General features: G+C 39.9%; 1 protein-coding gene across 1 annotated transcript; it reads right to left on the bottom strand.

Annotated features, from left to right (window-relative positions):
* Positions 1 to 2,394: 2,394 nt before the first annotated feature.
* Positions 2,395 to 11,789, bottom strand: LOC117046261 (lysosomal acid lipase/cholesteryl ester hydrolase-like). Its single transcript, XM_033148061.1, has 9 exons — positions 11,688 to 11,789; positions 10,881 to 10,998; positions 8,933 to 9,131; positions 6,744 to 6,853; positions 4,928 to 5,064; positions 4,030 to 4,176; positions 3,277 to 3,348; positions 2,928 to 2,993; positions 2,395 to 2,442 (listed from the first exon to the last, which is right to left on the bottom strand). Exons 1-9 carry the CDS (start codon positions 11,787 to 11,789, stop codon positions 2,395 to 2,397), a joined length of 999 nt encoding a protein of 332 aa, XP_033003952.1.
* Positions 11,790 to 12,659: the final 870 nt, after the last annotated feature.

Here is a 12,659-nt window from a genome sequence, read left to right as displayed (position 1 = left end):
AATAAAGCAATGTCACAGCAAACTAGCTTGGGGAAAAACTGAGATGGCTATGAAGAAAATTGAAAGTTTGTGCTGTATGGTATAAACTGGACACTCTCGCCATAAAAAAATGGGGAATTTATAGGGATTATATCTCACAGAATCTGCTAGCACTTTCTTTGATTATGAAACATAGTGTTGCAAAGAAAAAGCAGAGTGGATCTCAACAGGAGAAACAACCACAACCCCCCAGCAAATAAAAACATGAAAGATAAGCCACTGCGGAATTTTTAAGAGTTTCCCAGATTTTCACTTTTACATTTTTATCATTTTTATTTTATTTTTTAAAAGAAATTTTATTAAATTTTCAACAATATATTACAAGAAAACAATGACAAAATAACAAAAATTATATAAAATACAAAAATACATAAAATAAAAAAGTGAAAAAATACAAAGAAAAAACAACAAACACAACTATAACACTATAATCATTCTCTTCCTTAATTGACTTCCTCATGTCCCCTCCTTCTGCTTTCATTATATAACATCGTTAGTAAATTCTTAACATTATATAATCATCAATCTATACTAATCTTATTCTAAATCTAATTCCCTTATCAAACTTCTATCTTTATTTAATCTTATCTATTTTCCATAACTGTAATTTTTTATCATTTTTATCAATTTTTTAATCATTTTTATCCTTTTCAAGACATCTTTTGGATCTTCAAATGTATTGGATGCCAAACAACTGTCCCTTGAAAATCATTCTTTAACCATCTGTCAGTATCTAATTATGTACTCTGGACCAGTAACAGTAGGGAAATGAATTATATTAAAGATTTTAGTTAGAATCCTATACTCATTTACCTAGCACTAACTCCTGTGGGGCTTACTTTTTAGTAGGGCTGGGTTAATCTGTCATTTATGGTTTCTCTTAGTTTTTCATTCCCCCCCCCAGTTTGCACCATTTCTGCAACAATTTGCTATTATTTTAAATCTTCATGAAAATGTGTATGCATTTGCCTCCATATGTCTCCTAATCTATGTATTTTTGAACACAATTTTACCTAACACAGATTTCTGTACTCAAATTTGCTAGTAATATACATATTTTTGCAAGCAGTTTTGGGTAATATTATGCAGTTTTGTATTTATTTTTACAGTTTTACTGAAAAACAAATTTGTAGTTGTTCCCTAATATTTTCATTATTTTGGTTGGAGAACTGCATTACAGAATTCAGAGACGTGTGAGTTTCAACATGAAAGATAGATGTCCTTTGTTTTAAATATTGGTTCTGAAAGTGCCAGATTGAATATACTGTGCCAAATCGGGTTTTCCCTTAAAGAGGGCACGTATTGCGGTGAGACCTGGAAACTGACACCCTGTGTTGTGGGTGGCTTCGATTGGTTAGCCACAACAGCCGATGGGAAGGTTCCTCGATGCTGGGTTCAATCTGGCCAATGGGGTGCAGTCTAAGTGTATCGAGGGACCAAAAATGCCCATGCACGTGTCCCAGAGCTTCCTCTTTCGGTGCATGCATTCGGAACACCCGCCCACCTCTCCCTAATTTTAGGGCTGTTGCACTTGACCTTGCTATGCCATTGTGTGTCGTGTGTCGTTGGGACAGGTGCACGGGAGGAATTTTCCCCATTTGGCTGATTGGCTGGTGCCATTTGGGTTTTGCCTGCCACATAGCAAACCATCACAACTTGTAAGATTGCAGATAGGCTCTGGTTCAGGTGACAGGGATGGGAGAATGCTCTCGCTATCCCTATGTAAAGGGTATTCCGTTAAAGGAATCCAGGGACTCGATGGTATGGTCAACCCCTGAGAGGGGGTTGTGCCCGTGCCTGAGACATTTGGGTGGCAGAGATAGTCTGCTCCCGGCTTTCTGCTTATCCAATTATACCCTTGGCATACCTATGCTGGAACTCTGGGTCAGCGCTACCTGCATAGCAGGGAGCTAGTAGAACCAGAGCCTATGCAACCACTCACATGCTGTAATCAAGAAAGTTGTGGCCTAAATTCTGCCATAAACCAAACCAAATATTTGAGTCATGCGTGAATTCTTTAAGGGAAGGTTTCTGGGTCCGAACATGCAAAACCATGAGCTTGGATAATTCCATACTAAAAATCTAACAGGTTCTTTACAATGTTCTACATGAAACAAAGTGGGGGTACAAATTGCTTTAAAAGGATTTGTGTACAAATAGTCCCATAAAAGTTAACTATAAAAAAAAAAACTTTTGAGATCCCACATGTGAGAATTTGAATTTTTAGATTTAGACATTTTATATTTTATAATATTTGCTTTGACTTATTTAATGTACTCAGATGCTTTAATAAATTTGTAATGTACATAAATCACCATCGTAAGACTGTTGCCCCTCTCCTAAAAATACTGAATTTCAACCAAAGTATTTGTAGCAGAGGTGCAGCAGTCTTATGATGGTGATCTACGTGCATTACAGAAATTTATGTTATGAATTTCGCTTCTCAGTACTAAATATCAGAGTCCATTAAACTGATTTATTAAAGCATTCCAGGTAGGGCTTGGAATGACAGCAGCTGCCAATCAGTATGGACAATGTTGAACTAGATGGGCTTCTAAATGCCACCATTTTACTAGACAAACCCATAATTTTAACCAGTTCTGTGTCTTTGGCTGGATCTAGACAGATATAAAAAACACTGTGAAAAATGCTTTTAAAAAAAGGTTTAAAAAAAAGATATGGAATTTTGCCATTACCCATCAACCCCATCTAGTGTCACACATTACAACACACTTAATACGTTATATTTGCTGCTGTAGGGCAGAGTCCCTAGCTGTTATCCAACTCTTTCAAAAAGGAAGTATGTAAGAACTCAGAAATCACAATACAGTTCACACTGAATGTTTAACCTGCAAGCAAAATCACTCATTAGAATCCAAATCACTTACCATGTTGTAGACAGCTTTGTTATTTGATCCATAATCAAAATATTTAAATTGGTTTGATTTAGCAACCTAGAAAGATGGAAAAGACTTATACACAATTTGAAATCTGGTGCATGTTCAAAATGCAAAATCCTCTGAAAGATGGATAGTCAAAAGAAAATTCAAAATGTAGGGATCTTGGTTATCAGAATTTCCACCCATCTACCCTGGCCAATAAAAGGACCGAAAACTCTGGTAAAAACAGTGGTGTCTCAAGAAAGTCACATAGAAGATTATTAACGTATCTATCAACCTCGTCAAACTTTTGACTCCTGATATGTGAAATGCTGAGAAGGTAAACATTAAACTGTACCTGACTCCAATGTATGATAGTTTTTACAGAAGAAAAATCAGGCAAAATTCCAACATACACATCTACCCGACTCTGGAAGAATGATAGGAAAGAAAATGTTTTTTATAACCGCATTCTTGAGTTTTCAAGGAACACATTCATTCAGAATAGATCGTGGCAATCAAGTTGGAATAGCATACACACAATTTCATGTTGCACATGGAGCAAGTTTCTGATGAAAAGGTGTCTGGGTACCTAGATGTGTATCCCCCACCCATACTGTGAGTCCAGTTGATAAAGAGTCATAAGATGGAAAAGCAGGGGCCTTGAAGTCGCCTTGGTATCAACAGTGAACACCTGGACACACACAAAGCAGGCATAGAGGTCATAGCCCACCCCTCTATAGTAATTCCTTCTAACTTTGCATCTGGAAATTAGCACATGCAGTTAAAATAATCAACTCTGAGACTTTTTTGGTTTCTTGAGTGGGGTGCATTGCCTCTTCTGTGCTGATGTGTAAGTGACCACTTATCTACTGGATGGAAGTAAACTTTGAAAATAAATTTTAAAAGATGGTTGATTAACATTTATTAAAAGAGGCTTCAAGAATTTCACTATGGAAGGGCTGCCTAAAAGAGCTCAGAATTATGGCAAGAAACATATTCTATGATTGCTTTTCTTTTGTTGCTGTGTATATGTATATAGCAAATTCTTCTTTTTGTAAAAAAAGAAAAATAAATAAATAAATAAATAACAGAGAATGAAACTACCTACCACATTTAGGTTTTTTTCATTGCTTCCTTGAAGAAAGGAAAGGAGTTGTAGACAAATTTTGTCAATTACTGGATGGCTGCATATCTTCGCATTGATAGCTTTTATTTCATTACTGAGAACACAGTATTCTTTATCGCCCCATATAAGCTGTATAAAAATAAGAATAAAAATCTGAAGCATTTCTAAATAATGGTCTTTTCATTGAAGGAAACATTAAGGTTCGAGACAGGAATAGATTTTCTGTACAGTGGTACCTCTGGTTGCGGACACGATCCATTCCGGGGTGCCGTTCGCATACTGAAAAGTCTGCAACCAGAGCGGTGCTTCTGCACATGTGCAAACCACGCAGCGAAACCCAGAAATAAACACTTCCGGATTTGCCACATTCTTAGTCCAAAAAAATGCAACATGAAGCATTCACAAGAAGAGGTATGACTTTATATGTCTGTGTTACACTCATATACCATGTAGGCATGCCCTGCAACCACTTGAGCAATCACCTTCTTCCCACACAACCTCTCAGGTGTTAAGATTGGCAGAGGGGGGCCCATTGATAGTTCCAAAATGGTTTGGGAGTAGTGTCCTAGGAAAGGGCAATCTCTGTTAACTTAAGTTGAATAGTGGACAGCAAGATGACAGAGTATTTGGCAGGAGCTGAACAGCAGCAGAACACAAACTGTGCTGGTTGTGATGCATACAGTTTGGAATCGAAATCATTGCCTTCTTACATGGCTGTGACATAGACTTCCTTCTGTCTGGAAACAACCACCAAGAAAGCACTTTCTCAGGTTCACACTCAATGTTGACATAAAGAAACAGAGTGGACGGCAGGAAGGGTAACTCTCCGTATATTAAATTTTTGGGTCTGTACAATGGCAAACGCTTGAGTAATACCTACTCTTATCAATGCTTCAGGAAGGTGTAGAAGGAATGAAAAGAATCCACTGAAGCCTACCAATGTGTAGGCAGGAGCAAAGGCCATGAAGAGTTTAACCTTTTTAGCAAGCTGAGGCATGGTGGAAAAGGCAATTAAACCTGGAGAAAAGAAAGTTTTTAAAAAAACAAACAAACAAGCAAATAAGGGATAAGAAACCTGTGGCTCTCCAGTTGCTGCTGGACTACAACTCCCATCAGCCATACTTGCTGCAGCTGATGGGAATTGGGGTCCAAAAGCATCCAGAATGTCAAAGGTTTCCCATCTCTCTTCTTTTGAAATTCTTGCCATTCAACGAGTTCAGGTTGATTTGCTGTTTGGATGTTGGATGTGCACCAGTCTTAAATTAGGCACTGGAGTATTGAAGAGAATCCGTCACATGTAAGTGCTGAGCAGGATCCTGTTCTTTCATGTCTGCTGCTCTCTCACACACACTTTGCTCACTTGCACCAGAAATGGAGATTATTCATGTATATGCTGCACAGCCGAAGCCGCAGGCAGGCAGATGTGGAGGGTCCAGGATGTAATTGTAATTGTCCCAGTCAGCCATTCTGACCTGTTTGTTGGGACAGCTTGGCCTTTTTAAAGCTGGAAGCATTCAAAGGAGCCTAAGGTGACACCTGCACACAGCACATCCATTTCTACCAGCTGCACCTGCCACTAGGAGCCCTGCTGGACCAGACCAAAGGCCTAGCTAGTCCAGCACCCTGTTCCTTGCAGTGGCCAACAAGATGCTTATAGGAAAATAGGACATGAGGAGTAGCGGCCTATCCTGCTTTCTTTCTCTAGTGCAGGCATAGGCAAACTCTGGCCCTCCAGATGTTTGGGACTACAATTCCCATCATCCCTGACCACTGGTCCTATTAGCTAGGGATGATGGGAATGGTAGTCCAAAACATCTGGAGGGCTGGAGTTTGCCTATGCCTGCTCTAGTGAATAGCAATCAGAGAAACGTAGGCAGTATATAGCCATCATGACTAGTAACCATTAATACTTTTAATGGTAATGGGTTTTTACAATCCCATTTTGCAAACATCTACATTTGTAGCCAGCCCATCACCAACTTTTGTGGTAGTGTATTGCATACAATACACCCTATAAATAAGTACTTTATTTTCTCTCCCTTCATCTCCCAGTACTGAGCTACATTGGAGACCTGGGTTCTAAGAAGTGTAACAGGAAGTAGGTGAAAGTAGTGATGAAAATGGTGTTGTGCTCCATGCACAGCTGGGTTCGATCAGGTAGGTTGCAGATCCAGGCAACAGGGATAACCACCACTTTCATGAGTAGCTGTTAAGCCTTTCAGATACAAGAGGGTGGATCTTATTGTGATCTAATAAGCCAAAACTTGTGTTCTCATGCTCTTAAAGCAGAAGTGAGGAAGCTGTAGCCCTCCAGATATTGTCGGATTTCCATAATCCTTGCCTGTTGACCATGCTGCTGAGGCTGCTGGGAGTTGGAGACCAAATTTGGAGTGCCAAATATTCCCCATCCATACCTTAAGGTCACCAAGCCTCTGTCCATTAAACTGTAGCCCTCCTCTCCTGACCATGTTCTGAGCCCTGGATTAACTATTGAAGTCCTGATACTGAAATGACTTCTCTTGGAACATATGTAAACGCTGCATATTTTTTTAAAAAGCTATGCTTTAACTTGTCTTTCTTTTCTTTTCTTTTCTTTTCTGTAGTCTTCCTAAGAGTCCTGAGATTGGACCACATCCCTAGCAGGTTCCTCAAGTACGCAAGAAGGTAAGAGACATTTCATTCTGTTCTTCACTTACCCAATGCACCTCCCTGGGAATGACCAATATAATACAAGCTTTTTTGCTTAGTCTTCTGCAGAATAAAGTTTATGGCTGCTGGAATATCATAGATTGCCATTTCATGAAAACTGAAAGACATAGACAGAATACCAGTGAAATTTTGACCATCTGCATTTACATACAATTTTGTACATTAATTTATCAATACAAAAAATACAATACATTGGTCATGATAACCTAGAAATTTGGAAGATAATGTTCCAAGTTTATTGTCCCATGAAAATAGTAAGGAAACAAAGAGCAAATATATATTCATTATTTATTAAACTTTTGTATCCCACTTAAACTAGCGGGTGGCACTGTGTTCTAAACCACAGAGCCTAGGGCTTGCCGATCAGTAGGTCGGCGGTTTGAATCCCCACGAAGGGATGAGCTCCCGTTGCTCAGTCCTTGCTCCTGCCAACCTAGCAGTTCGAAAGCATGTCAAATTGCAAGTAGATAAATAGGTACCGCTCCAGCGGGAAGGTAAACAGCATTTCTGTGCGTTGCTCTGGTTCGCCAGAAGCGGCTTAGTCATGCTGGCCACATGACCCAGAAGCTGTACGTCGGCTCCCTCGGCTAGTAAAGCGAGATGAGCGCCGCAACCCCAGAGTTGTCCGCAACTGGACCTAATGGTCAGGGGTCCCTTTACCTTTACCTAAACTAGCCCAGTTAGGTTGTCAAATATGTACATTGGCCACATGTTAAAGGGATATATGGCCCCAAAAGCCTCTTCGATTGGACTTTCACAGTCCTTTTTATATCATCTGGGCTATGATACTGCCTTATGTAACCTGTGGACATTTTGCATCTGAATTCAATATGGACATGGTTTTCAGTTACCTTCATATTTTATGAATCTGTCAGTACCTATCATTAACTGTTTACCAAAGCCAGATTAAATGTATTTCCATCTGAAGTACTAAACGGCAGCCTGACCAGCAGACCTTATCAGTATAGGCTGTTTATGTTCTCAGGATGTTGATTGCATGAAGCATATCCTACTACACTGTGGCTAGTATAAACAAGCCAGGGATCAATTAATTAAGCCCTTATTGGTAAACTTACTCGGGAAATCTGAAACCTTTTATCTCAAGTATCTTCTTGAAGATAAGTCAAATAATACTACCCTGTCCGTGACTAAGTTTCTTTTGGAGGTAATATAAATCAAAATGCTCTGGATAAAACATAGTGGCTGCCTTGGAGTTTTACCCCTGTATTTCTACTGTAACTTGCTTTCAAAACTGTTTTTTGTGGTTCTTTGGACCATAGTAAAGAATGTGTGTGTTTATATAATTAGATAGCTCAACTGTGTTAGTTTTAAATGGCAATTCATAATTCCCTTTCAACTGTCAATTTTGGTTTTTCTCAATTTCTCAATTTATTCAATTTAGGTTCGGTTCCCCTTATTTCCACATTAGTTTACAATTTTCTTTAAAGGTCACCATGATAATTCATTGTCATTCTATCAGAAATTTCTTCTAACATGCACACATTCGTATGCAATTTTGCCAGATATACACATTTTTGCAAATTTTCTCTGCAGTAATGCAACTAACATAAGCACCTTTATGCACACTTTCCCCAAGTAGGTGCATTTTGGTGCACTTGGTACAACCACGAGAGTCCAGAGGGCAGCCCCCACCATTTTCTTCTTGGGGGTAGGAGGAGTCCTGAGGGGTTGCCAAGGAAGTGTCAGTTCTGGCCTCCAAACAGCATGCCACAGTCATTTCTGCCACCATGACAGCATTCCTTGGAGGCTGGATCTGCTAAGCTGCTGTCTGAGGCTGTCACCTCACCTTGCCTCATGGATGGGCTGGCCCTCATAGTAGAGATTATGATGTACACATTCATTTCGGAAATGTATATCTATTTGTTTTCTCATTCATTAAGATTTCAATGTACGCAATATGGACTTTAAACACACCTTTCCTTCTGCAGATCAAGTCTACCCCTCTTCTAATTTTCTAACAAAGGAAACATTTCCTGCAGTATTTGGTGGTTCCAGTGATGCCCTTCCGCTCTTACTTAAGATAGTTTAGGCTTGTCCTGCTACAAGGCAGGACAAAGTAAAATGCTTAAGCACTCAAGTTAGATGGATACAGGCTGGGACAGTTCTCAGGAAAAGCATCCCACTCATCCAAGCAACAACACTCCTTTGTACTTACCTGAAATTCCAAAATTCTTTTTGAAATATAGAGAAGCGCTTGTGTCTTCTAGACCAGGTGGTCCCCCTGTTGTTTAGTATCCAGACATCATAACCAGCATCTGCTAGAATAAATCCCAGACTATTGCAGGGTAGATTTGCAATCCAGCTCCTGCCTTCCAAAAACAAATCAGCTACCAATAACACAACTGATCTGTGCCCTGTAAAACAAAGAGAATATTAGATAATTGGAGTATGGGTGCTTGCAGAGCATCAAAATTCCCCACTGGTATCTGCTCAAGGCAGAGGAGAGAGGGGTTAAGGAAGTTCATCGTATACCTGCCCAAGGTCAAAAACGGGGTTCGGGACCCAATGAGGGAAGACAGAAAGTTCCTGGGGCCTCAGAAAACATTTGCATATCATGTGTGAGGACCAGCATCTACATTTTGTGTAAGCCTACATAAAATGCCAAGGGATGTGGGTGGCACTGTGGTCTAAACCACTGAGCCTAGGGCTTGCCAATCGGAAGGTTGGCAGTTCGAATCCTTGCGATGGGGTGAGCTCCCGTTGTTCGGTTCCAGTTCTGCCCACCTAGCAGTTCGAAAGCACATCAAAGTGCAAGTAGATAAAAAGGTTCCGCGTTTCCGTGCACTGCTCTGGTTTGCCAGAAGCGGCTTAGTCATGCTGGCCACATGACCCAGAAGCTGTCTGAGGACAAACGCCGGCTCCCTTGGCCAGTAAAGCGAGATGACCCCAGAATCATTTGTTACTGGACTTAACTGTCAGGGGTACCTTTACCTTTACCTTTACATAAAACGCCATGACTTTTCTTCCCCCCACAAGAGGGTAAGGTGGGCTTGCCTTGCTTCACCTGCGGGTGATGAACTCTGCCTACTGAGATGACTGCAGGTGTTGCCGCTGATAGCGACCTGCCTTCAGGCAGAGAAGAGTGAAGCACCGCAATGCCACCATTATCTTCATGAACAGATGAAGAACTGACATCTATTGAAATTATCTTTTCCAAACAACTCTCCAAAGCATCAGGAGAGAGTAAATATTCAATTTATATTTGTAAAGGTATAAGAGAGAGAAAACAGAAAAGCTCTTTAAAAAAACAAACATTAAGTGTTTCTACCTTTCTTTATTTCTTTTTACTAATACAGTGGTACCTCGGTTTAAGAACAGTCCTGTTTACGAACAATTCAGTTTATGAACTCTGCAAAACCGGAAGTAGTGTCCTCGTTTGAGAACTTTGCTTCGGTCTAAGAATGGAATCCAAATGGTGCAAGGGCACCGGCGGCAGGAGGCCTCATTGGGGAAAGCATGACTCAGTTTAAGAATGGTTTCAGTTTAAGAACATCTTTCAGAACAGATTAAGTTTGTAAACCGAGGTACCACTGTACTGATACCTTCTGGTTATTTGATCTGCACTGAAATATGAAAGGATCTTTCTCCTTATCTGCATTGTAGCATAAACAATGTGGTTCTAATCCTATGTGTTTCTTATCTCTGACCTTCTTCTATGTTGTGTGTGCGTGTGTAGGGTTGGGAGTCTAAGAGCATAAGGGTTTAAATATAAAAAATTCCCAGAACACTCCACTCCACTCCACCCCTTATCTCACCTTCCATACCCTTTTTAGACCTCACAGGCTACAGCTCAAGGCACAAAACAGTAGTGGATAAAAACAGAATTACTAATAGTGAAGGGAAGGGGCACAAAAGTAAGTTTGTACCCACTGATAGAATTCCCCTCCGTGGCTCTAGTTTGGCAGATCCTGTTGGGACACAGATAATCACTTTTAAAGAATTATTACCCCTAGAAATTGTTATGTGCTGTTAGTTACTTTTGTTAGCTTGCTAACCTCGTATGACATACTACTCCATAATGAAAGCACCAGGAAAGTTGTCCTAAGAAATAAATATGAACACCTCAAACTACCATACAAACACCAGTTACATTCCAGAGATACCTGTCTTCTCAGAACAGTTTATTCCATGTGGAATTCTGTTTGCCTGCAGGTAATAGCCATCCTCTGTCAATATTGCATACTCTTCACTGGGGTATTCCCAATACTGGATGATTTCGGGCTGTGCGTGGAGAGGGATGGAAATAGAAAAGCTTGATATAAAAGATTTTTGGGACAGTTGCTACAATATCTCAAAAAACTTCCCAGAGCCAAAATTATTGTTAAATAACTTTACTAGCCCTACACCAGGAATGGGAAACCTGGGGGTATAGCTGGGCTCCAGCTCCTATCAGTACCAGGCAGCATGGCCAAGAGTCAAGGATGATGGGAGTTGTAGTCCAACAACACCTGGAGAGCCTTGGGTTCCCTATTGCTCCCCTAAACTCTCATAATATACTCATGTTTGCATGCAATTTTGCCCAAAGAACACTTTTCTGCCAGCCAATTTTGCCAGAGAAAATGCATTTTTTTGGTATGTTATTTTCACTCATATTTGCATTTTAAAGCACATTTTACCCTGGCAATGTACACTTCTATTTGCTTTACTTGGCTGAAGAACAGCTTTGCAAAATTTGGAGAAGTGCCCATGTTGATCGGTGGCTGTGTTTTGGTTTGTGTTTTGTTTCAAAAAATGCAAATTAGGAAGATTCTGTTTGAAATGCGAACTGGATCAAATTTCTCCTGCAGAGAGGAGAATTGTTTCAAGCACATTCAGATTAATTAGCAGTGTGAGATAACCATGTCAAGCATGGCGATTCTGCTTGGAATCACAACCTACTGTTTTCAAGGGCACCTGAATTATCAACTTACAATAGTCATGAATTCTTGAGGATTCAAATGTCTTCCGCTTATGAATTCTTCAGATTTCAGAGCCTGCTGGACAAAGCAGGCCACTCCCCAAAACAGCCACATATTGGACCTGAGTTTTGAAAAGAACTACAGTATCATCTGTCCAAATATATGAGTCCTTATGGAAAAAGGCTTCAGGGGAAACACTAAATACATTGAAGAAAGATCTTGATGAGACCTGATGGGTGTTGAAAGGTCTGATAAATGGGCTGGAAGCTGGATTCTATGAACCTTTGGTCTGATCCAACAGGGATGTTTTAACACTTGACTAATCCTGCAGTTGTAAGAAATTGTTATACAGTGAAGGCACTGAGTGGTAAAAAGTAAAAATGGAGCAAGTCATAAAAGTGACTCAATGTGGTCCCCCCCCCAAAAAAAATACTATTCATCTACACATAGGAGCTAACTCCTAGGGACCCAGGGGTCTTCAGCTCCCCAATAAAATATTGGAGGGGGCTGGGGGCCACAATAGTACACAGAGTTGTGCAGAGCTGATTGCCAAAATAAATGTCCTTCGGCGTCACATTGTCCTGTATAAGAAAGTCAATCCTGACAAGCAGATTGCTAACTGAACCGCTTTAGATTTGCCTTAGTGGGTGTACAAGTGGAAGCTGCAAGAGAGTTTGACTAACTTTGTTGTGACGTTAAGAATCCTTTTATCTATCATTGTTTCAACTGCCAGTTGTGAAAGAAGTTTCTCAAAACTTAAATTAATCCAAACATATCAGAGATCCACAACGAGCCAAGAAAAACTGAGTAACCTAGCAGTACTGTCAATTGAGAGAGATTTCAACGTAGAATTCAATGTTGCTATATAAAAATTTGCACAACTTAAAAGTAAGTGATTTAAAATAAATTTGAGTATTCTATCATTAATTTAATTTCATTTTAATTACATCAGTATTTTCTTAAAATACAGTTGTTGTGCTTGGG

The sequence above is a fragment of the Lacerta agilis genome, chromosome 5, assembly GCF_009819535.1.
Source record: "Lacerta agilis isolate rLacAgi1 chromosome 5, rLacAgi1.pri, whole genome shotgun sequence".
NCBI classification, from domain to species: Eukaryota; Metazoa; Chordata; class Lepidosauria; order Squamata; family Lacertidae; genus Lacerta; species Lacerta agilis.
Note: the sequence above shows the minus strand (reverse complement) of the source record. Positions and strands in the feature narration are given on the sequence as shown.

Coding starts and splice junctions, on each gene's coding strand:
- LOC117046261 (XM_033148061.1), bottom strand. CDS start 11,789: ATGTGGCTGTTTTGGGGAGTGGCCTGCTTTGTCCAGCAGGCTCTGAAA. Junction 5,065..6,743: donor TTCCCAGGGAGGTGCATTGG/GTAAGTGAAGAA, acceptor TCTTTTCTCCAG/GTTTAATTGCCTTTTCCACC. Junction 3,349..4,029: donor ATGAAAAAAACCTAAATGTG/GTAGGTAGTTTC, acceptor TCATTCTTCCAG/AGTCGGGTAGATGTGTATGT.